The sequence below is a fragment of the Adiantum capillus-veneris genome, chromosome 26, assembly GCF_014529385.1.
Source record: "Adiantum capillus-veneris isolate H3 chromosome 26, ASM1452938v2, whole genome shotgun sequence".
NCBI lineage: Eukaryota > Viridiplantae > Streptophyta > Polypodiopsida > Polypodiales > Pteridaceae > Adiantum > Adiantum capillus-veneris.
The window spans coordinates 53,697,003-53,723,313 of record NC_140956.1 but is presented as its reverse complement, the minus strand read 5'-3'; the positions used below and the strand labels follow the sequence as shown (position 1 = coordinate 53,723,313).

Here is a 26,311-nt window from a genome sequence, read left to right as displayed (position 1 = left end):
AGAACGGGGGTCTCGCCTCATGCCAGCCTACCGGATGAGCAACACAGTGAAGTGCACCATAGTGAACAGGTACATCTACCTCAAGTATCGCCAGGCACAGCCATAAAACAACCCTCACTCCCTAATCTGCTCCTAGGAGATACTGGAGCTACCACCGGACAGGAATTTGAACTCTAACACCCCTTCTCAACTCCTGGACGGAAACAAGTCCAAGGGAGCTGGCATGATAGGATAAAGTCGCCTTTGCAAGAGGTTTAGTGAAGATGTTAGCAGGATTATCCGAAGTCAGGATGTACTCTAGTCGGATAGAGTCATCCTTGGTCTTCTCACGAACAAAATGGCAAATTGTACAGAATTCCAAAACTTATACTAGTTGTTTTTGACAGATTTTAGAGTCAGCTACTTTTGGGACTCATTATTTTTTAGCTTCACTGCTTTTGGGGGCTCTGCTTTTGGCATCCCTTTATAAGAAAAAAAGAAGCCCAAGGGCCTCACTTCTCAGAGCATCTGGACACCGAGTCTGAGAGGTGAGGACCGACGGGAGTTGTACTTTGCTCGAAGATTAATACAAAAAGAAATATCGAGAGGGCGCCACTCTTTGGGGCCAATCTCTCTTGACCCGGAACTATGTCAGGCCGTGTCGACTCAAATTGAATTATGATTTGCCTGTTTTAAGTGAATCTCTCTCGTGTCGCGACACATTCTACACTTGGGGTGCCCAAGTTTGTTACAATGGTATCAGAGCACGGTCAATTTCTCTTCTACCGGGAAATCAGATCCTTCTTTTCACGGCACATATGGATTCCAAAAAGAATCAGACGACTCCACATACCATCTCTGGAGCGGGAGGCAATACGGAAAATTCACGGTCGAGAAATTGCATTTGCTTTTCCAAAAGCTGCTCCTCTTTGCCAAGGATCCGTAGTATGCCTAATTTTTGACCCGACACCCAATGGATGAAGTGCATACTCATTAGCAAAAAGCCATTGAGTCACCAATTAAACCGACAATCAAGAAACCCCCTACTATGAGGATGTTACTGAAGAAGAACTCGATGATGTCGTCGAAACCCGAATTTATCAACTTCTAGACACGAAGAAGCCATCGAAGAAGAAATTGAAGAAAGCACAACGAGGGGATTGACTACCCCGGTTACTTGGGCCATCACTCTTCCTTTGCAACTGCACGAAAACTGAAGAAGCATGTGCGTTTCGAAGGACTACCCAGCTCTTCTTCCTCTTCTTCCGAAAGTTCTTCTAGCTCTTCCTCTTCCAATTCGAGCGAGGAGGGCAAAAAGGGCAAGAAGCAAAGCAAGAATCAGAGTTTTGGAAAGAACAAGAAAAAGGCAAAGAAGATCAGATTCCGACAGGTTTCTGATAGTTCTACTGAGCAGTCATCCTCTGACAAATCGGACTCCGATGACCACATGTTTTATGCAAAGAAGAAACACTTTTACAGAGCCAACTATTATGATTTCCTCGAAGATAAGAACAAAAAGACTTAAGGAATTTAAAGAGGGTGGACAGTCAGTGAAATTTGAATCCTTTTCTAGATTCCGCGATGCTCCCAAGGCTTTGGTTTTCATTCAGCAATTTGATATCGCATTCTCTAGAGGGCACTACTCAGAGCACTCCAAGATCAAGAGGGCAGCATCGTCTTGAAGGGAAATGCACGAACATAGTGATCCACTCTTCTTCTGAGGAGAGAAGCCCCGACCAAGTGGTTGAAGTTCAAACCGCTCTTTAATTCTTCTTGGTTGATTGACCCAGGAGTGCGAACGAGATGTGAGAACCGCTTGGAACCATCTTCAGATGACCAAGGGTGACACTTTGATGCTGATTGTGAAAGATTCTGCGATTCTTTTCTACCGACCTCTTCGTTTAAGGTCACTTTCAAAGAGCAGATTGAGCGGTTTTGTTGCGGACTCCCTAGAGAGATACGAGATTACTACCTTGAGCAAAAGTCCAAGTCCATACAACAACTGATGGGACATGCTAAGCGGGGATTCTCGATACATTCGGGTAGCTTGATCTACCCCATTGATGAAGTTTTGACACAAAGGACCGGACAGAACTCGACAAACGACAATAGAAAGATGAACTCCCAGAAAAAGAAGGATGCATGACCCCAATTGATTGCGCAACAAAGAGCTGAATATCTCAAAGAGGAGATGTGTTTTGGCTGCGGGGAACAAGGACACATCTCCGCAAAGTGCCCCAAAAAGGCACATCGAGGACAATCTGAAGAAAGGCCTGAGAGTTCTAGAGCAGCAATAGAACGTGGCAAAAAAGGCAAGATGAAAGCAGGACTGGTACTAGATTGAATGGGGATCGACCCGAGTCAGATAGACGAAAGTACGGAACTTTGCCGCACATGGGACAAGGTAAAAGATCAAGAAGCCCTCATTTTCTTTGATGGAGGAGCCAAGGCCAATTTCATTTCACCTAAATTGGCGGCTCAACTTGAGATTACGCCCAACAAGATGGAGGCATCGACGGAGGCAGTTCTAGCGGCACCCGGACGGGATGTTGCCATTACACCTATCATTGGCAAACTTCGTTTGCATTGTCAAGGGTATTTAGAGAACGAGGACTTTTACATCATGCCTTAGGAAGGGTGTGACATCCTCCTAGGAATCCCTTGGTACCACAAGAACAATGTCGTGGTCAACTATAAAGCGACTTTGATGAATGAGAAGGGCAGGAAAATTGTACTTGATGTAAAATTGAAGGGCGAGTCCGTCCCTGTTGTATCGGCTTCGGCTGTTTCAAAATTAATGAAATCCAGTCTTTTTGTTTACTCGATCTACTTGAAAGAATTGAATGATGAACAACGAACCAACATGTCTGAATTGGATAAAGAACGACAAGAATGTTTGCACACATGCTAATTGTTTCTCAGAAGGCTACTAGGCGAGTCACCTCCATCTCGTCTTAAGGACCACACCATTGATTTAATTCTTGGAACCACACCATTGAGCCGGCCACCTTACCGTGTTAGCCGAGCCCAGAATAAAGAAATCATGAACCAAGTGAAAGACGACCTTGAAAAGGGTCTCATCCAGCACCTTACTATTCTCCAATTTTACTTGTACTAGAGAAAGACGGATCTTGGAGAATGTGCAATGATTATAGAGCTCTCAATAAAATCACCATCAACAACAAATTCCCGATTCCAAGGATCGATGATATTCTTGACAAATTTATGGGATCCTCTTGTTTTAGCAGGATTGATTTGAAAAGCAAATATCATCGATCAGAATCGCTCCGGGAGATGTCTACAAGACAGCCAGTGTGACATGAAACATTTCGTGGTTTCGCCCGTTTCGGGGTTTCAAGGTTTTGAAACGTTTCGTTTCAGGGCACAAAAATTATGAAACAGGTTTCGTAGAAATACATTTAAATAAAGATATAAAAATATATATTTATTTATATATGCATGCATGCATGTATGTAAGTATGTATCTATGTATGGAAATACATTTTTAATAAAGATATAAAAATATATATTTATTTATATATGCATGCATGCATGTATGTAAGTATGTATCTATGTATGGATGGATGGATAGATTAAAGATTCATGTGTGTGTGTGTACATACGGACTAGTAAACTGGTTTTATTATGTACTCTTATTAGTGTTTATACACATACATACGCATATGTATAAGCACACGTGTATAATAGACATACATACATACATATACGTGTGTACATATATACATATATGTACGTATGTATATGTATGTACAATGTGCATAAAAGAGAGGCAATAGAGCAAAGAGAGTACAAAAAAATCTTTTTAAACTACTGAAATTTAAAAAAAAATCGCTAAATTTTTTCAAAAAATTGACTTTTTTTTCGGACAGTTTCCCGTTTCGTGAGTTTCGCCGAAGCGTTTCGTCCGTTTTGGGGTTTCGAGGTTTCATACCTATGAAACGCGTTTTTATGTCACACTGAAGACAGCCTTTCGGACAAGTTTTGGTTTATACGAATTTTTGGTGATGCCCTTTGGACTTACAAATGCTTCAGCTACTTCCAACCGAATGATGGATAGGATTTTCCGAAAGCATCGATCTTTTGTGGGCACTTTTTTTTATGACGTTATAGCTTTCGCCAAGAATGAAGCAAAGCACCGACACCATCTGTTACAGGTCTTTCAGGCATTGCCCCATCATAGATTGGTTATTAATGCCAAAAAGAGCGAGTTTTTCTTGTTGGAGATACATTTCTTGGAAACATCGTCTCAACAGCAGGAGTACAGATGGACCCGGCCAGAATTGAGACTATCCGCGATTGGCCTAACTTTAAGAATGTTCATGAAGTTCGAAGCTTTTTGGACTTGTACTCTTATTATCGGCGATTCATTTGGAAGTTTGCAGAGATAGCCTCACCTTGCACTTATTGACTCAGAAAGGAGTCCCTTTCTTGTGGGGACCAACAGAGGTGACTGCTTTTCAAGGAAAAATTGACTACTGGACCAATGTTGGCTTTACCAGCTTTGCAAAAGTTGTTCAAAGTTTAATGTGATGATGATGCAAGATGACCATGTGATTGCTTATGAAAGTAGAATGTTTTCAAGGCCACAATTAGTGGCACGGATCTATAAGAAAGAGCTATTGGCAATGATCCATGCTCTTACACAGTGGAGACAATAATTACTTGGAGCCGACTTCACAGTTTTTACAAATCATCAGAGTCTACGCTACTTCTTGTCACAGAAGCAGCTTTCGGAAAAGCAAATGCAATGGACTAACATCTTGCCACAGTCTCACTTTTAGATTGTCCATGTTCAAGGACAGAAATTCAGTGGCAGATGCATTGTCTTTGAAGCTCCTAGTCTTGGATATTTCCACGATTCATCACAGAAGCTTCGAGAATATCGTTGACCAGTACGCCACAGATCCCGATTTTGAGGACATTTTTACTCAGATCCAGAATGGAGAGACAGTTCCAGAGTATTCCATACAAGATGGCTACTTGATGAAAAAAACGATGTTATGCGTTACACAACCTTTGAGGGAAAAGGCCTTGATAGAGTGCTCTTGTCCACCTTTTACGGGTCACCACGGCATTGATACCACCTTGAAGGGTGTGGAGTGTGACTTCTATTGGCCGAGACTCAAAAGGATGTGGACGACTTTGTTCGCAGTTGTTTAGTATCCAAAAGGTCAAGTTTGAACAGGGCCCCTGGGAAAGTATTGCAATGGATTTCATCTTTGATCTCCCGAAGACACAGAGTGAGCATGATGGCATCTAGACTGTCATTGACAGATTTAGCAAGCAAGCTCACTTCACTCCAGCAAAGAAAACAATCAAGACGGACATTTAGCGAGACCATTCATTGCTCAAATATTTCGGTTACATGGCATGCCTGAGACCATAGTCTCCGACAGAGATCCCCGATTCATGAGTTTGCTTTGGAAGGCTATTTGGGAGAACATTGGTACGCGGTTGCAGTTCTCGTCGTCATTCCACCAACAGACAGATGGGCAATCAAAGATAGCCAATTCATTGGTTTTCGATTTATTGAAGTCTTACATCTCTGATCAGAAGACTCAATGGGAAAAATACTTACCTCTGGTGGAATTTGCCTACAATAACACGGTTCACTCTTCGACGGGGAAGGCGCCATTTCAAATAATCGAAGATGCTAAGAAGGTCCCTCCCTTTCTAAGCACTAAAGACAAGAGGTTTGAAGCCGATTAGTATACGAGGGATTTGGACACTGCTTTTGCCAAGATTCGAGAGGCTGTAGAGAAGTCTCAAGCACGGCATAAAAAGGAAGCGGATCAATATCAACCCCACTTGAAGTTGAAGGAAGATGATTGGGTGCTCTTACATTTTGAGAAGGCACGCCTAAGGAAACAAAAGGGAAAGGAGCGGCTTTTTGCAAAGCTTAGCATGAGATATTATGGCACTTTCCAGATCAGAGAGAAGATAAATGATGTATCCTTCAGACTTAAGTTGCCAGATACTTGGAAGATTCACAATGCATTTCATGTGAGTCTCTTGAAGGTGAGGTGTCAATTGATGGAGAGCTTGATAAGCAACCTGAAGTGGAAGAGAGCGAGGAGATACTCGTTTCAGAACAGATTTTGGCACACAAGGAAAGAAAAGTGAAAGGTAAAGTGATTCGGTGGTTCTCAGTGAAGTTTAAGAACTATTCGGCGTTGAATGCGAAGTGGATGGAGGAGGAGGACCTAGCAGTTACTCCTCTGATCTTGGAACTTTACCTTGAGGCTCTTGGTTTAGCTCCATCTTCTCCAAAAGATCCCATGGATCAACAAGGTTGAATCTAGTGCAGACGGGACTGCATAAGAAGGGAGTTACTCCGCTTCTTTGTCACAAATTGCCTGGATGGAATAGAGTCACTGATTTTCCTATAAATTTCAGAGATACCGCTGTGCTGACAGTATTCTGTTGTATGATTTTATGAAATGGAATTCCCGAAATTGAATATGAATGATTATACTCTCTCACGTGACTTATTTGAGTGCAAGAACTGAAAGACGAAATGACTACAGCATTTCGGTCTTGAAAATCTCTATAGACATGATCGCGATAAGGATTAGTTAACCCGACATCAGTGAGGTCCGGGATGGATCGTACGTTGCTGGCAGTCATCGTCTGAGATTTAAAATGAATTTTTCAGTGATTGATTTAATCTGTCATGTGATGCATTGTGATGTCATGTGAAATGATGTGACTGTCATAGTGCTAGATGTGTCATGTTTGGTGCGTCGATACTTAGTGTTAGTGTCTATTGAACAAGTTTATGGGCAGTCTATTTTTGCAGGCGTAATCGAGGGCGATTACAATTCTTTCAAAAGGGGGGTATGTCACAAATTGATGACATGGCATGACCTGAACAGGCAGATGACGTGGCAGATTGTACGGCGAGACAGGTAAATGACGTGGCAAGCGATATGACAGACAGTACGGACGCCTGGAATTTGCGCTGACATGCCACGTGGACCAGCCGTACAGATTTTTGCTTTTCGCGCTGACATGGCACATTGTACAGAATTCTGAAACTTACGCTGGCTGTTTTTGGCAGATTTTAGAGCCAGTTGCTTTTGGGACTCCTTGTTTTTGAGTTTCACCGCTTTTGGGGGCTCTGCTTTTGGCATCCCTTTGTAAGAATAAAAGAAGCCCAAGGGCCTCACTTCTCAGAGCATCTGGACGCAGAGTCTGAGAGTTGAGGACCCGCGGGAGTTGTACTTTGCTCAAGGATTAATATAAAAAGAAATTCCGAAAGGGACGCCAATCTTCGGGACCAATCTCTCTTGGCACGGAACTATGTCGGGTCATGTCGACTCAAATTGAATTGTGATTTGTCTGTTTCAATTGAATCTCTCTCGTGTCGCGAGAGATTCTAGACTTGGGGTGCCCAAGTTTGTTACACATGTAAACTGGATAGACCCGAGGTACACACAATTGCGACTGCTACTGACACTGCCCATTGCTCTTGCACACAAGACCACTGGCACGATCTCTACATGGGCTGCCCTAGCCTCCTGAGGAAGCGGATCTCCTCCTAGCAAGAGAATTGATCGAGAGAGAGGAGGGAAACATATCTCGGGTAGAGAGCATGGAACCTCCTCTCCGGTTCCTGCACCTTTGCTATGGTGATGTGGATCGTGGTGATCATATCGTCTCCGTATAGATGCTCTGAGAGGAAAAACACTAGGGAAATACCCATGTTGCCCATGATCTTCCTGGCGGCGTTGCCTCTCACCTAAGGATGAAAAACGCTAGGGATGGGAGCACCCAGCAAAACGCTATGCATGCCCCCGCCCCATCCCTTCCATTTACCCTCCCGGGCTACCCAATGCGGGCATCCTATTGTAGAGGACTTTGCGCACATGCCACCTCCTCCGCCCCTGCCCACACCTATATACCCTCTAGTGTCCAAGTCGGCCAGTTGTTCACCAGCCCCCACGACAGGGGAAGAGTAAAACTAGGGAAAAGAGAGAACCAAGGGCCAATTGTAAGGTTCAAGTCAGCTTAGGAAGTGTTCTGGCACCTTTGTGAGCCTGTGCGCAAGCCGTGCATGTCCAAGCACTTAAGAGTAGTTGCATATCCTCTGGTTCCACACAGCATGATCATCATCATGACAGTCAGTACCCATCATGAGCATTTTACGGTGCACAAAACCCATTTTCCCTATTTGATCCATTTTTCACTTATTATTAATAAGTGACTTTGTTGGGAAACTCAGTAGGGCAAATTTGCTAGGTTCTATAGAAGAAACCTAGCGCTAGCACTATTTGGCAAAAGAAGCAACAGGATTTCCACCAACTTACAGTGCACCTTCTCAGCAAGACCGGCACGTGACCTAGCATTTCCAACCAACAGCAAGACAAATAGCGTTTTGGCTACAGTTTCAGCCTAGCATTTTCAGCAGTACCAAATCAACCCTGGCATTAGCAAACAGCAAATCAAGACCAGCGTTTTTGGCTATAGCTCTTCTGGCGTTTTTCAGTTGCGGAGGTGACCTAGCATTTTGCAGATTTCGGGCGTCAGATCAGCCCTAGCATCAGCGTTTTCAATTTTCAGCACCTAAATGCAAATCCAGCCCCTAGCCTCGCAGATCTCACCTACCCACAGCAAATTCTCGTCGTACCGTCAGATCAGCCAGCGTTTTCAGATTCAGTCCGCTGTCCACAGATTTCAACATCTACGTTTTCAGCGCATCGTCATCGCGTCGTCGCCATCGCCGTCCTCGCTGACACAGTGTCAGAATTCAGCAGTAAGCAGATTTGCAGATTTCAGCCCTAGCGTTTTTCATATTTCAGCCCATCCTCGTCGTGGTCATCATTGTCGTCGAAATCATCGGCAAGTCCATTGCATCTAGACCATTGTACTAGATTTGTGCAATCAATAACATAGACCTCTCTTGTCATAGAGAGGATCATTGCACTCTCTCACTAAAGGAACGGAAGGCTCTCCCTTCCGTACGTAAAAGAAACCCTTGAGCACACTTCAGAGCACTCATCTTGAGCAAACTTCAACATTCACTTCCGCTGCACCTTACACCCGCAAGGAAAAATGGGAAAAATACTAGCAAGAATGGGAAAAATACCTTCAGCCTACAGGAGCCTAATGGCCATGGAACTGAGCCAAAACCCAAGGTTAAAAATGGCTAGACACAACCCGACATGAGAAACCTACATCGCACTGGCCGGGCACAGCCACAAAACAGCCCTCGCTCCCTAACACATGTCCCTGGGAAAAACTGGGACCGACTAGAGAAACCAAGAGAGCTGCTTAAACTCTAACACGTCCTTGAGCCAAACGCTACAACACACACTCAAACACTGGAGAGAGAAAAAAATTCAAAGATTAGCGGATGAGTGCAAAATCACAAAGCTCTGTAACCAATGTCAAATGCAGCAGAATTCAAATGGTCAAGATCTAGACTTTACACTTCCACAAATCTTTACTTCTTTCCTTGCTTTGATGTGTGCTACTCAGCACGAGTGATGGTTCCTTGTAGAGAGAGAATGAGAGAGAGACAGAGATGTATAGAGGCAAAGAGAGGGAGAGAAGAGGAAAATGACACCCAATACAACCACCTTGTCACGTGACACATCCCAACCCTATGTGTCCGTGGACAAGCTACACCACAGCAGGGTTCAGTCAGTCCAGTCAAGTCTAGATTAGCAATGACCTAGCACTTTTGTGAGTCTCTTCGTAGACCGTGCATGCACAGTCACTGAGTGTAGATGCATATCCTCCGGTTGCACACAGCACGATCATCAGTATTCCCTTCAAAATCCATCAGATTTAGTTAGGGAAATTTTCCAGTGCATTTAGCCTATTTTCCTATTTTTGGTTATTTTCACTTATTATTTTTAAGTGACTTTTCAACAAAAGTAGGTAGGGCAATTTTGCTAAGTTAATATATAAGCAAACCCAAGTTAGCACTTTCTGGCAGAAGAGGCAGCAGGAGCTTCCCGCTCAACAAGCAACTTCTCAGCAGTACCCCCCAGCACCTCCTGGTGTTTTTGGATTTCCCAGCCTCGCCTACCCTCAGATCTGGCGCTCCCTTCCATTGCAGGATCGCCACCATTACCAGCACCACCTAGCCATTGCAGATTCTCTCCCACCGCAAGCAACCCCCATTGCTAGCGTTTTTCCAAATCAGCCCCATCAGCGTTTTTGGTTTTCTGTCCCAGATCAACACTAGCGTTTTTGCTAGCTCAGCCTTGCATCAGCGTTTTTGAGTTTCAGCCCTAATCTGCAACAGATACACAGCGTTTTCAGCCTATGGTACAATAGCAGATCAGCCACAGATTGGTTGCAGAAGATCCCCTACTTTCAGCCATGAAAATGCAGCCAAAACAGTCATTTTCAGCCACCGAAACAGTCCCGAACTTCAGCGATTAGAAGATCCCAGATTTCAACCATCAAGTCATCGTCGTCATCACCGTTTTCGTCATCAGCATAGTCCCATTACATCAGTCCATTGCATACGCATTGTACACCTTTGTGCAATCAAAGTAGACCACTCTCGCCGACGAGAGTGGGGCCTTCGGAGGAGGGTTTTACAACCTCTCGGTGTCGTATCTCTTTTCTCTCCTTCTCTCAGTCTCATTCACTTGCACGCACAATATCCACTCACTTTGTTCATGATCATAGCACTTGTCACCAGGAGGTGTATTTTTCCTGTTGCCTTCCGTAAATAAGTATTAGATATATTTATTTTATTTTTACTTGTTTGTCCCAAAACCCTTGAAAAGGTGCAAGTGGACATTGCATGGCCAGTGTGAAACGGCTGCAGCCAAATGGGTTTCTCACATCGGGGATCTAGGTCGGTCAGACAGGGACTGCCCGGGCCAGTTAGCACTGAATTCTGATGAGTATGGAAGCTCGTGTGCGCCAAACTGGAATTTGGGCCACTCGTCAAGTCACTGCAACTTTATAAATTGAAAGGGGCCAGTAAATTAACCCACATTGTAGATGTTGATCGAATGGTAGTCTTCAATGATGGTCAGGAGACCGATAGAGACGCCATGGAAGCATCTCCTAAAATTTAGGGAACTGCTATTTTTGACCAGAAAATGTGTTCGTGTCATTAGCTCTGGAATGACAAGGGGAACATTTTATTGCTCTGCTGCCAAGTCAACTGACGCACCAATTGAGATATTTTCAGCAAGGAAAGCCTAAACTCGAAAATTGGGCGACGTGTCAGCCTGTGAGCGATTCTGCAACTCTAGGAGGCAAAAACGAGCTGCATATCAACGAAGGGGGAGCCATTTTCAGCCTCAGGTGGATTGTAGCAGGTACAGAAGCTATGGAATGCTTACCTTGCCCTCTATGCACAGTATGGTGACGGGAGTGATGCCCCGCACGCTACATATTGCTCTCTTTCTCCCCTACGTACAATATGTTATGCCCCACTAGTGGGCTTCTCATTTGACCTATGTACAGTTCTGGGGGTTTATGCACGTTTGCCAAGGCAAGAGCCTTCTGAACAGGAACCGGATTAGCTAATTGCTAATCCCCCACAAGTACGCACAGTTCCATCACGAAAGATTGCGAGTTTGGAGAGTTTTCTCGTGTGAAAACTCGTCCAATTCACAGGGGAACTGTCCCATTGCGTGCGGGAGCCCTTGGGACACGCGTAGGCGTGTTCGCTCCGCTAAAAACGATCCAAAACAGGGAATTACAGCCTGCTGTGTTTTTCTGCATGTTTAGGGTTTCGCACCTAAACTGCAAGGGAACATCGGGGGAGCCTCGTGAGAGCCTTGGGATGCGTGTACAGGCTTTTGGGCTCTCGGCAGTGAAAAACAGAGAATTACAGCCCGCTGAATTTCTGTGACAGCTCACCAAAAAGCGTCCAGATATCGAGGGAATCTGTCCTAGACACAAGTGTTTTTGACCTACAGGGGTTTTTGCGCCGTTATGCTGTCGAAATCCGGTCGAAAACCTGCGTTTTCAGCCCTCGCCAGGTTTGGACAGCTTTGTGAAAGCTTGTGCTAAGTGGTCCGATTGTCTACCTTAATTTGAATAAAGAAATACCGAAAGGGGCGCCAGTCTTTGGGGCCTACAGGGTGTCGGTCTCGTGTGCACAGTGACATTCTAGTCGCTGGACACAACTGTGTTCTCTTCCCTTCTCAGTGCTCTGTGTAAAGTTAACAGGTAATTGAAATAGTACCGCCCTCTACGTTGTACGGGCCGGTTATATGGTTCCATCGACGGGATAGTCACTTTTTCTTCAAAAAGTGCAGCGTGGATTGTTGTGGGTGAAAGCAACACAGAGCTTGTCGATATGGCCGAGAAGAGAGACCGAGTACCTGAAGAAGGATCTTCCTCACATGGCACAGAGAAAATTCCTTCAACTCTTCAAGAAGAGGATAGGTTGTTTAGAACTCAACTGCATTGTTGCATGGACATGTTTCAGCAGTTGGCTAACAACCCAAGGATGCAGGAATTCTTACAGGCTCCAACACAGGGTTTTCAGCCTCCTACACAGGGCATGACTGAGCCGTTGCAGGAAAAGGAGATTTCCAATGCGCCGAGGACTCATGATGCTCGAGGGAAAGCCCATGTGGTTGAGCAACTAGCGGTGTCCAATGATCCAAAGCAACTTGCTTTAGCTGGACAGGAACCGTTTGTGAATGGTCAAGGGAGCAATGAACAGGCTATGCGTCAGACCCTTCCATTACCTAATACTTATCCTGGTTATTTTGGAGGTGGTTCAGTGTTTCAAGCTATGGTTGGACCTTCCACAGGTTATATGCCAGGGAATGTGTTCGGGACAATGCAAACAGGCATGGGTAACCCTATGTATGCGAACATAGGTGTCCAACCAGGTTTTCAGGGTGCCTATGGCCAGTTTCGAGTGCCTGGAACACAATTTGGTATGGCTGGTTTTTCGCAGCCATACGTACAAAATACAGATATGATAGGGAAAACAGTTGATGCGAGTGCTGGAATGAACACTCATGGAGCACCACTATTACAGGCACCTGTTTATGATAATGTGGCTCCTTTGAGTCAGCCTAAGGATTACAAGGAAGGTGGGCAGGGAGTGAAGTTTGAAACTTTCAGAGGAACTGAGGACCAATTAAAGGCTTTGACCTTCATACAGCAGTTCGATGCAGCTTATGCTGGAGGCAACTTCACAGAATCTTCAAAGATACGCAAGGCTGCCACTTTCTTGAAAGGGAATGCGCTTCAATGGTGGACCGCATTGTTGAACCAGGGTCAAGCCCCAACAACGTGGGTCCAATTCAAACAGCTTTTTGCGACTGCATGGTTGACAAACACTTTTGAAGTGGATGTGATGACAGAATGGCACGAGTTGAATGCTAAACAGTGTGCGAATTTGGAAGAGTACAATAAACAGTTTTGGGCCACACTGTTGCCAGTCACCTCTTACAGGTTTGTGCCATTGTCAGAACAGATTGAGAAGTACTGTTGCGGATTGCCCAAGAAAATCAGGGACTACTGCACAAAGACTACTGTCATGAATATGTTTCAGTTGATAGAGGATGCAAGAGTGGCCAGCAATCTGTCGAAGGGAGATTCCGATGGATTTAATAGCCACAAGAAAGGGTCCCAGGGCAAACAGTTTTCAACCAAGGGCAATGTTGCAGCAAAGCCTTCTGAGCCTCCCACAAAGAAGCCCTCCACTGAAGAAGCTGATACGTCCAAGAAGCAGTCTAAATCTTCTTCGGAACGAGGACAAGGACAAAAAAGGCATTTTTCTGGCAAAACTTTTCAAGAAAGGAAAGCTCTTAGGGAGGCCAAGAAATGGTACATTTGTGAACAGGAAGGACACTTTGCAAAGGAGTGCCCACAGAAGAAGTCACAGGATAAGGATGACAAGTCAGACCATAAAGGGAAGAAGCCAAAGCCGAGTGCAGGACTTGTTCTAGACTTGGTTGGAGATCAGCCAAACACAGATGCCACGGAGCTGTGCAGAGCTTGGGGCAAAGTTAGAGACCAAACAATGCTAGTTTTCTTTGATCCAGGAGCCCGTGCAAATTTCATATCACCAGAATTGGCATCAAAGTTGGGCATTCGTGCAGAGGAGATGGGTATGATAGGGGAAGCAGGTTTGGCATGCCCAGGACATTCAGAGCCTGTTACTCCCATTCTGGGAAAGCTTCGTCTGCACATTCAGAGCTATGTGGATGCGGAAGAATTTCATATTATGCCGCTTGAGGGCTGTGATGTGTTATTGGGTATCCCATGGTGTTACAGGTTGCATGCTATGGTGGATACTTACAACAAAAAGATTACCCTTGTACATAGAGGAAAGACTCATGTCCTTGATGTAAAGCTTAAAGGCGAGTCTGTTCCAGTTGTTTTTGCTTCTACTATTTCATCTGTAATAAAGAATCATCTTTTTGCGTACTTGATCTTTGCAAAAGAAGTACCTCAAGTTGTATCTAATTTGTCTACCTTAGATAAAGACAGGTCAACTTTTTTGAGTGGTTTCAGTGATTGTTTTTCGGACTCTTTGCCAGGGGAGTTACCTCCTAAGAGACCTGAAGATCGTACTAAAGATCTTGTGCCAGGTTCTAGTCCACCGAATAGACCACCATACAGGGTTAGTGCAGCCCAACAGAAAGAGATTATGGGTCATGTCAACGAGCTTTTAGAGAAGGGGCTGATTCAGCCCAGTTCATCCCCTTTTTGTTTGCCTGTACTCTTAGTGCAGAAGAAGGATGGTTCATGGCGCATGTGCATTGACTATTGCGCCTTGAATAAGAATACCATCAAGAACAGGTTCCCCATACCGAGGATAGATGACATTCTTGATCGGCTTGAGGGAGCGTCATTGTTTACAAGAATAGACCTAAAGAGCGGGTATCATCAGATACGCATTAGACCAGAAGATGTCCATAAGACTGCGTTCAGGACAACATTTGGTCTTTATGAGTTTCTTGTCATGCCATTGGGTCTCACAAATGCTCCTGCCACATTTAATAGAATGATGGACAGAATCTTTGGACCACATAGAAACTTCGTGGGTACCTTCTTTGATGACATGATTGTCTACTCAAAGTCTGAAGAGGAGCATAGGGATCACTTGACTGCAGTTTTCAATGAGTTACGTAAGAACAGGCTACTCATTAATGCGAAGAAGAGTGAATTCTTTTTGCAAGAGATTCACTTCCTTGGGCACATTGTTTCAAAGGATGGGGTACGCATGGATCCCGCTAAAGTGGAAGCAATTAGGTCATGGCCAGACTTGAAGTCCGTACATGACATTCGAAGCTTTCTAGGCTTATGTTCCTATTACAGGAGGTTCATCCGAAATTTTGCTGAGATTGCGTCTCCACTCCATGCACTGCAAGGAAAAGGAGTTACTTTCAAGTGGACAGCCAAGGAAATTTTAGCGTTCAAACACTTGAAAGAGAAGCTGACTTCAGATCCGGTAATTATTTTGCCAGATCTTTCTAAACCTTTTGTGGTTCAATGTGATGCGTGTGGCCATAGTCTTGGTGCAGTTCAAATGCAGAATGGCCGAGTAGTCGCATATGAGAGCAGAATTCTTTTGAAGACTGAAAGGAACTTGCAAGTCTATGAGAAAGAATTGCTGGCAGTAATTCATGCTCTCACTAGTTGGAAACACTATTTGCTAGGGGCTGATTTTGTTGTCCAAACGGATCATCAAACCTTGCGATATTTTCTTACACAGACGAAGTTGTCTGAGAAGCACATGCGATGGGCAAACATCTTGTCAATGTTCCATTTTCAGATTGTGCATGTGCAAGGGAAAAAGAACGTGGTGGCTGATGCGTTGTCACGAAAGCCCCAAATTTCAGCAGTGTCAATTCCGTACCATTGTGAACTAGACGAAATGAAGACACAATATGCTGAAGATTCAGATTTTGCAAGGATCTATGACCAGCTTGTTGATGGGCAACATCATGAGCACTATATGCTTAAGAATGACTTTCTCATGATGCATGGAAAGTTATGCGTTACTAAACAGTTACGGCCAAAGATTTTGATGGAAAGTCATGCTCCACCTTATGTTGGGCATCGTGGAATTGATGCGACAGTGAAAGGGGTTGAGGCATTCTTCTATTGGCTAGCTTTGCGTCAAGATGTTGACACATTTGTAAGATCATGCTTAGTATGCCAAAAAGTCAAATTTGACAGACAAAAGCAACCGGGATTGTTGCAGCCATTGCCGATCCTTGATAGGCCATGGGAAAGTATAGCAATGGACTTTATCTTTGATCTTCCAAGGACGCAAACAGGAAATGATGGGATTTGGACTATCATTTGTAGGTTCAGTAAGCAGACCCATTTCATTCCTGTTAGGAAGAAGATAAAGCCACAACACATGGTCAAGATATTCATGAGCAATATCTTTAAATATCATGGGATGCCTCAGTCAATTGTCAGTGACAGGGATCCACGTATGACGAGTCTTTTCAGGAAGGCATTGTTTGAGAACATGGGCACTACGCTCAAGTTCTCTTCTTCGTTTCATCCGCAAACTCATGGACAGTCAGAAGAGGCAAATTCTACTGTCTTGGACCTACTCAAATGTTATGTCTCAGAGCACAAGGCAACTTGGAAACACCATCTCCCATTGGTTGAATATGCTTACAATAACACTGTGCATACATCAACAGGTAAGGCACTATTTGAGATAGTGGAAGGAGGAAAGAAAGTCCCACCCATTTTGCAGACTAAGGACAAGATATTTGAGGCAAACAAGTATGTGCAAGATATGGATGAAACATACAGGAAGATAAAGATTGCTCTTGAGAAGACTCAGGCTAAGCAAAAGAAAGCTGCTGATCGTCACCGTCGTGAACTTGTATTTTCACTTGGTGATTGGGTACTTTTGCGCTTTGAAAAGGCCAGGTTAAGGAAAAGGAAAGGCAAGGAACGCTTGTTTCCTAAGCTCAGTATGCGATATTATGGTCCTTTTCAGATTTCAGAAAAGATCAGTGATGTAGCTTACAGGTTAAAACTACCAGAAGGCTGGAAAATACATAATGCTTTTCATGTCAGCCTTCTAAGGCCCTTTGTTGGTGATGTGCCAGAGAATATGCTTGATGAGGAACAACCCGAAGTGGAAGAATTGGATGAAATCCTTGTTCCTGAACAGATATTGGCACATAAACAAAGAAAGGTTAGAGGAAAGGTTGCAAGACGCTATTTGGTGAAGTTCAAGAACTATCCATCATTAGATGCCAAATGGATGGAAGAGTCTGAATTGCTTGATTCACCTCAGCTATTGCAATTGTATCTTGAAGCCTTTCAAATGGAACCCACGGTGACTTGATGCAGCCTTTTTGGAGCAAGGCAAGAGCATGGTTTATGATGCTCAAGAGAGTAGTTAAGTAATTGTATCTACTCTTTCCATACAGAATTTAGCTAGAGAAGTTTGTGCTCAAGAGTACACTAGAAGACTTCTATGCTTGATATATGTGTCGTAGCCAGGTTGGTGGGAAGCATGTATATCTTGGATTCCCATCATAGAATATATGTGATATCAGGAGATATCTGCATGTATTATTGGCATGCAAGCGAGGTCGCTTGCAGTATTTCAAGGGTGGGGTGTGTCACCAGGAGGTGTATTTTTCCTGTTGCCTTCCGTAAATAAGTATTAGATATATTTATTTTATTTTTACTTGTTTGTCCCAAAACCCTTGAAAAGGTGCAAGTGGACATTGCATGGCCAATGTGAAACGGCTGCAGCCAAATGGGTTTCTCACATCCGGGATCTAGGTCAGTCAGACAGGGACTGCCCGGGCCAGTTAGCACTGAATTCTGATCAGTATGGAAGCTCGTGGGCGCCAAACTGGAATTTGGGCCACTCGTCAAGTCACTGCAACTTTATAAGTTGAAAGGGGCCAGTAAATTAACCCACATTGTAGATGTTGGTCGAATGGTAGTCTTCAATGATGGTCAGGAGACCGATAGGGACGCCATGGAAGCATCTCCTAAAATTTAGGGAACTGCTATTTTTGACCAGAAAATGTGTTCGCGTCATTAGCTTTGGAATGACAAGGGGAACATTTTATTGCTCTGCTGCCAAGTCAACTGACACACCAGTTGAGATATTTTTAGCAGGGAAAGCCCAAACTCGGAAACTGGGCGACGTGTCAGCCTGTGAGCAATTCTGCCACTCTAAGAGGCAAAAACGAGCTGCATATCAACAAAGGGGGAGCCATTTTCAGCCTCAGGTGGATTGTAGCAGGTACAGAAGCTATGGAATGCTTACCTTGCCCTCTATGCACAGTATGGTGACGGGAGTGATGCCCCGCACGCTACATACTACTCTCTTTCTCCCCTACGTACAGTATGTTATGCCCCACTAGTGGGCTTCTCATTTGACCTATGTACAGTTCTGGGGGTTTATGCGCGTTTGCCAAGGCAAGAGCCTTCTGAACAGGAACCGGATTAGCTAATTGTTAATCCCCCACAGGTACGCACAGTTCCATCACGAAAGATTGCGAGTTTGGAGAGTTTTCTCGTGTGAAAACTCGTCCAATTCACAGGGGAACTGTCCCATTGCGTGCGGGAGCCCTTGGAACACGCGTAGGCGTGTTTGCTCCGCTAAAAACGATCCGAAACAGGGAATTACAGCCTGCTGTGTTTTTCTGCATGTTTAGGGTTTCGCACCTAAACTGCAAGGGAACATCGGGGGAGCCTCGTGAGAGCCTTGGGATGCGTGTACAGGCTTTTGGGCTCCCAACAGTGAAAAACAGAGAATTACAGCCCGCTGAATTTCTGTGACAGCTCACCAGAAAGCGTCCAGATATCGAGGGAATCCGTCCTAGACAGGTGTTTTTGACCTACAGGGGTTTTTGCGCCGTTATGCTGTCGAAATCCGGTCTAAAACCTGCGTTTTCAGCCCTCGCCAGGTTTGGACAGCTTTGTGAAAGCTTGTGCTAAGTGGTCGGATCGTCTACCTTAATTTGAATAAAGAAATACCGAAAGGGGCGCCAATCTTTGGGGCCTACAGGGTGTCGGTCTCGTGTGCACAGTGACATTCTAGTCGCTGGACGCAACTGTGTTCTCTTCCCTTCTCAATGCTCTGTGTAAAGTTAACAGGTAATTGAAATAGTACCGCCCTCTACGTTGTACGGGCCGGTTATAGCACTCTCTATAGACGGAAGGCTCTCTCCTTCCCTAAGAACTAAAAGGAACCTTGAGCAATAAAGATCACTAATCTTGAGAAAATACAACATTCATTCCGCTGCACCTCACACACCCACACTGTTGTCAATGTGGTATTTGCTTTTGATTGTGTAAATGGAATGTACACACATGCAATACCTCAATGCAGACTCTACTAACTAGAACGGCGAATGGCATCGCGGCAACTCTTCAAAATGAAGCACCTCCGGGGCTGATTTGACACACCTTTGGATCCATCTCAATGTGGGGTCGCAGACGGTCACCAAGGGGTACATCTGGGTCTAAAATGCGCTCGTGATATGAAAAGAATCAAGGGCTGAAAGCTGGCTGAAAAAACGCAGATCTGGCTGCAAAACGCAGCCAATCTATCGCATATAGTAGGGCAGAAAACATAGATGATGATGCAGATGATGGACAGCAATGGGAATACTCGATGCGAAGAGGGAATGGCCAAGAAGAGGCTCAATGGGCTGCCGAAGTACCAGCTGCAATGGAGAGGCTCGCATTAGCAAACCCGGGCTGCGACCGAAAACCTGGGAGGGCTGAAAAATGAAAACGTTGGGCTGATCTGCTGCCAAATGGAAGCTATCACACGACAGGCACCACATGCCTGAATAGACTTTTAGCACTTCAAATAACAACTGAACTGAGAGAGAGAGAGAGAGAGAGAGAGAGAGACAACACGCGACACGGAGTGGCGGAATTCCACCCCAAAGAGTATTGGCCTTAAACCTTGGCGCCCCTTCCGGTATTTCTTTATATTGCATCAACACAGTACAAGCCGATACTCCAGACTCTGCACCTTCTCCAGGAAGCATGCCAGAGAATGAGCCCTAGCCTCATATTTAAAGGCCCTTGGCCTGAAAAGCAGTTACAGTAAAAAGTCTTTAAAACTCAAAAGCTTTTGGTCCAAAAAGCAATGCCAAAAGCTGCCGACATAATTTACGAAAATCCGTACAGCCTACCACGTCATCATGTCAGCGCAATTTTCGAAAATCTACCACGTCATCAGTTTTTGGGTGTGTCCGGATCTTGCTTTATTTTCTTCCTTTATGTCACTTGGGGCCCCATAGAACGAAGTCCCCATAAGTTGGTAGGACTTCTTCTGTTACTTGTTCTTCTTAGGGTTTAGGCCCCTCGGCCACACCTGTAAGTTGGCTCGATTCTTTAGGCTTCGACACGTCCGCAGTTTGTTACATCTCCCCTTCTTGAAAGAGAGTAATCGTCCGCGATTATAGCATATCTACAAAACAACTCAAGTTAGCTCAAAAATTTCCGAGGGACAATCAATTTGCTCTTTTTATTAAGGAGTTAGCTTCTCCTTTATGCTCTTTTGATCAAGGAGTTAGCTTCTCCTTTTGGCTGTTTTGATCAAGGAGTTAGCTTCTACTTTCGGCTGTTTTGTAGGACCGGTATGCTTTCCGAAAAGCACACGCCTAATGCTCTGATACCACTGTCACACGACGGGCACCACGTGCCAATAGAAAAGAATAGACTGAACAGACTTTTAGCACTTCAAATAACAACTGAACTGAGAGAGAGAGAGAGAGACAACACGACACGGAGTGGCGGAATTCCACCCCAGAGAGTATTGGCCCCAAACCTTGGCGCCCCTTTCGGTATTTCTTTATATTGCATCAACACAGTACAAGCCGGTACTCCAAACTCTGCACCTTCTCCAAGAAGCATGGCAGAGAATGAGCCCTAGTCTCATATTTAAAGGCCCTTGGCCTGAAAAGCAGTTACAGTAAAACGCATTTAAAACTCAAAAGCTTCTAGTCCAAAAAGCAATGTCAAAAGCTGCCAACGTAATTTACGGAAATCCGTACAACCTACCACGTCATCAACCAACGCAAAACGCGGAAGTCCGTACAGCTTGCCACGTCATCATGCCAGCGCAATTTTTGAAAATCTGCCACGTCATCAGTTTTTGCGTGTGTCCGGATCCTGCTTTATTTTCTTCCTTTATGTCACTTAGGGCCCCATCGAACGGGGTCCCCACAAGTTGGTAGGACTTCTTCTGTTACTTATTCTTCTTAGGGTTTAGGCCCCTCGGCCACATCTGTAAGTTGGCTCCATTCTTTAGGCTTTGACACGTCAACAGTTTGTTACAGAAGCGCTAGGCTGATCTACGACCTAGGAGTAAAAATGTTGGGCTAGATCTCACAATGGTTGCTCCTCTGCAAAAACGCTAGGAGCTGATATGTGCTTTACAGAAGCGCTATGCTCCTCAAGTTCTTGCGATATGAACTGGCGATGGTTGCTCCTTTGCAAAAACGCTAGGGCTGATATGTGCTTTACAGAAGCACTATGCTCCGTGCTTGCCATCTGAATTGATACAAACAGCTAGCTCTCTTGCTCTCGTTATAGGCTAGGATTTTGGTTAAGAACTTTTTAAGGCTTAGATAGGGCAAGTTTGGAAGATGAAATTATAAAAATAAATCATTAAAATGATTTATTAAAAAACTTGACTTCGGCTAAATTTTTGGGTGAAATTGACGCACATCTACCCACCCGGAATCAGACTAACGCGGGGAACGGTTCGTTGGATTCCTCTAACCTAAACCTACATGCATGTCATGCCAAATGCCCACCGTAGTGTAACAATATTTGTCAAAACGCTTGTACAATCCATTTATGCAAGAGGGTTCCGAAACTTAAAAGCCTAATCTAATGTACTCTTCCGAACAGAGAGGCCCTGCAAACATGCTCACAAAATTGCCGGTACTAATCCTCCTAGAATTCTAGACACTCCTATCTAGGGATAGGTAGAGAATTGACAATGGAAGTCAATGAAGCATGTCCACGTGGCGCACAGAGCCATGTGCACGTGACATCTTGCAGGGCTGGGTTGGGCAAAGCTAGAGGAACCCCACGACTCCTAAATGTTGGGCCAAACTATCACTTATTTAAAAACCTTTAATAGGAGGTGCTTCACATGTTGATACCACTTGGGCTTGATACTAATGCTACTGTATGGTAACACTCCCTAGTGCCTACACCTGGTAGACACTGGTTGTGCTCATGTGCACTCAAAGGGTATGCAACTAATCTATCTAAAGTGCGTGGACATGCAGACCTGCATACAAGCTCACAAGGGTGCCAAAACACTCCCTAGGCTGTCCTAAGCCCTAGATCTAAAGTGCGTGGACATGCAGACCTGCATACAAGCTCACAAGGTGCCAAAACACTCCCTAGGCTGTCCTAAGCCCTAGAAGTAGAAGTTAGCTTGTCTACACGCGCATAGGGTTAGCTGTGTACTTGGCACAGCCCACAACCCATATCCATCAGGAGAAGCCATCAATAAATGCCACATGTCCAAAATGCCATCAAATGCATAAAACTCAGATTCTGACCCCAAAGTGACCTAGGAACAGGGCTCCCGTCTCTAGCACACCTTCCCAATGATCAGATACATGGCACACCAAGCCTCAAGCAGGTACGCCCACCTCACATAAGGCTGGTTACAGCCACAAAAACAGTCCCCCACTCCATAATCCTACTCTTGAGAAAGTCGAAGCCACCACGCGATAGGAAATGGAACTCTGACAAGGTTTTGTCGCAACTTAATCTTTTGTTCTCTATTGCTCTACGCTGATGAATCGATCAGTTCTACTTTCAATCAAGCATGTGTCTTTTGGGATGATATGTACCCAATCATGGACGATTCGATTTTTCAAGCGGGGCACAGAAAAGTAAGGATGGGGGCTAGTGTGTGTGTGTGTGTGTGTGTGGTTTTCTTTACTTTACTTTTGGGGGGAAGCTGGGGATGTGGTGGTGGTGGTTGTGGGGGGTTCGTGGGGGGGGGGGGGGGGTGTGCGGGGGATGTTATCAATATGGACTACGTGGTCAGTAAATCTTGACTTGGCACATGCCATAGTACCAAAATCGGCACCAGCTGGGAAAAGCAGGTATCGCCGCCAAAAGCCAATATCACAAATACAGAAGGCAGCCTTATTTTTTGGGCCTAGCAGACAAATACTCACTCATACAAGTAGCTTTTGAGGACGGCATGCTCATAGAAGAGCAGCTTTCCAGCCAAATGCTTTCGGAGCCTACGTAAACAGGTCAAGGACCTCAATTAAAAGTCTCTGCCTTGACAAAGCACTACATTCAAACTTGTGTGAAAAAATTGTAAGGGCACACTTTGTGCTTATAAATCAAAATAGAACAAAAGGGGTGCCAGTTCTCAGACCAATGATTCCATCCTGATAGAGATTTTGTGAGTACTGTGTCTTCAATAGAAGTTCTATTTTGTTATAGTTTCTGTTTTCAAGTTAAGGGTTTGCACTTCATTTGAGTGACCACCTCTCACAAAATTGCTTGCCACTATCAATATATATGCTTCATTCAGTCAAAAGGATCTCCCTTTGAAGGTGACTAGGGAGTAAGGCAAGAGAAAAAGGACTGAAAAAGCGGAAAAAAAAAACTGGATTTGAAAAAGAACACTAAAACCACATATCACAAGTTATCACTAGAACAAAGAAAAAACAATTTGACTTTGTTATGGTCAGGTCTATCGAGGCACTCGACCAGAATATTTATTTTCTCATCAACACTTCCACAATCATACTAACTTGTATACATCTCTACTTCATGAGAACCAATAACAGCAACAATAGACACACCTTATAGTTAGGAGGTGGAGGTATGAGGCAGTTCAACCTTCGATGTGGAGGAGGACAGTGACGTTCATAATGTTCCATTAAGGAAAGATTTAGCTTCAGTTTAAGCTGGCTATGGAGATGACGATCCAGACATGGTATCAATTCGGAATGTCGCATGTCGCAAGACTGCACGAAGAAGTCTTGCCAAAATGAGAGTCTTAATAATTTTTGAAAATATAAGTCGCTCTACCCTTCACAAGTCTATTGAATGTAAGAGACTTACAGGAAAAGTCTTGATGGTCACATCAAAAACATTGTCCTCTGTGTTGGATACTTCATTTACTTTTTCTTTGATACTTGCATCTGCTGCTCCTTCCACCGGTTCTGAGCCAACCTCATTTGCATCATCGTCTTCAACTGCATTTTTGCCAAGCCTTCTTGAAGCCATCTCCCCAACATCTTGCAAATGCATTGAATCTCTTTTATTCTGAAGAGCAGCTTTCAAAAACGACCCATAATATGTGCATACAAGGGACAATGCCACAAGCATTAGACAAACTGAGAGTACTAGGCGTTTTCCTTGTGAACCATCATTGCGGCTCCGCATTTTGGCAGAACTGTGATTCCCCAACATTGAAATAACTCCACAAGTCTGCATGCATTTCAAACAAAAAGGTACTTGTTCAAAACTCGAAGGGGGCATAAATCTTATAAAGTATATACCTTCATAAATAAAGATAAGACTGAACTTGCGAAACAAAACACTCATAAAACAGAAAAACAAGAGACACAAGAAAACGGATAAAGAAAAAACTCAAGAAAAGAGCTACAAAAGAAGCACTCTCTATCCTTGCTGATATGTCTCAACATCCCTTGTGATGAATGCCTAAAAAAATCTCCAAACGCATACATCTTTATACAGACACATAAAGTTGGACAATATAAACATACATCACACCAGCAGGCAAAATTGGTAAATGGGTTCCATTAACACACTTTCACAGTTGTGAGTGACAAAAAACTTCTGCAAAAATTATTGGATCTGCTCGATATGCAAAAAAGGTCTGGCAAACAGCACACATTTCCTTGACTTATTTGCAATGCTTGGCTCACACAAGATTAAAGCTAAAAACTGATCAAGAGCTTTGACTACTTGTGACTGCCGTTTATCTATAATGCCTGGGCCTAACAGTGAAATAAAGAAACATACTGCTGCAGATTGCTAATAAGGCTGGGTAGATCCCATAATAGATCTGCAGTGTCAACCATGTTGACTTAACAGGTAAAAAAATTCTTCCTGTAGAGCTGTCGACTTGTGAGACCCAATCTTCTTATCCGTGATACGTTTGAGAGACTTTAATGCCAAAAATAATTGGCATTGTAGAGATTAAGTGAAAGAGATCGAGAAGTTAAATAAGAATGCTGATTGAACCTACTGAAATGACAGCCACTGCCAATGCAGACTTGTCGGAAAGAACCAGGGAATGCACTGAAACATTCAGCAAAACCGAGCGAGAAAATGCTGCTCTGCTGTAAAACAAACCCTACAAACTAAACCAGGTGAGCCGGAAAAGATTGTAAACAAATGGAAAACGAGGTCTTACCAGGCGGACGAGAAGTAAACTGTCCTTAAGAGGAGAGCGATCTTGCTGCTTCTTGAGGCACCATAGCCACACAGAGAGAGATTGGAGGGGGGGAGGCGGGAGCGCTGGACTACGGCTTTTACTTAGTGAGCGTTAGTGCAGGTGCTGTGTCTAGCACCTAACCCCGTGTTCGATCCAAAGCTTTCTCTCTCCTCGAGTCGTCACCTCGCCAGAGCTGGCCCCTAGATGTAAAGCGACCCAGAATGCAGTTTGTATGTGTGTGGGGGTGAGAGGAATCCGAGTGTAAGCTTACGTGGTATGCCATGTCATGCTGTTCACTAGGGCCCCATTAAGTCGGTGACTGGGATTGGCTTTGGTATCGCATGTGCAGCAGTAGCTCTCGAGACAATGCTCTCTTTTACCTTCCCAATTTCCCACCCTTTTTTTTTTTTTGAGAAAACATGAAATTGTATTAAAAAAAGGGATTTCCCACCCTTTTGCTTTCGGCAAGTTTGAACCAGCTTAGGCTGCTTACACACCGTGTGCCCAAGCTTGGATGTGCGGACGTGGAAGCCAACCAGCAAAACATAATTGGGCATGCAATATGGGCAATGGACGACAAAATGGACAGTCGGAACTGCCTGCCCGAGGATGGGCGGGGCCTGAGTTCCTTCCAACTCACGCACATTGAAGTGCCTAATGAATAAGCTAGAAGTATCATCTGGAAAACTCGTCACCTTTAAAATGTTCTCTTATTTCAGTGTGTGATGCATGTGTGCCCGTCCCCAAAAGTGATAGGCAAGCATAGGTTTGGTGTGTAAGAAGCCTTAGGCCCCTGTCACATCAGGGCACCCTCCCCTTTCTCTCTATGAAGGTGATTGGGCGTGCTACTGTCACATGAAATTTTGAAAAAGAAGTTGGCCATGCTTTGCAGCAAATCGCAAGGGGGCAAGTGTTGTAACCTTTGCCTCCAACACTGACTGTCAG

At 44.4% G+C, this 26,311-nt stretch overlaps 1 protein-coding gene across 6 annotated transcripts in view; it reads right to left on the bottom strand.

The window, feature by feature from the left end:
• LOC147423469 (putative methyltransferase PMT3) overlaps positions 1-25,578 on the bottom strand; it is a 33,752-nt gene extending 8,174 nt beyond the window's left edge. For 2 of the 6 annotated variants that reach the window (XM_086502197.1, XM_086502199.1), the window contains exons 1-3: positions 25,178-25,285; positions 24,025-24,393; positions 23,763-23,927 (exon numbers count right to left, since the gene is read on the bottom strand). In XM_086502197.1, the coding sequence (XP_086358323.1) occupies positions 23,763-23,927; positions 24,025-24,375 (516 nt within the window). In that variant the 5' untranslated portion in view covers positions 24,376-24,393; positions 25,178-25,285. Of the gene's footprint in view, positions 1-23,762; positions 23,928-24,024; positions 24,394-25,177; positions 25,286-25,345 lie in introns of those variants that run through there. The other 4 variants (XM_086502195.1, XM_086502196.1, XM_086502194.1 and 1 more) reach the window with 4 other exon arrangements.
• Between the last annotated feature and the right edge of the window lie 733 nt (positions 25,579-26,311).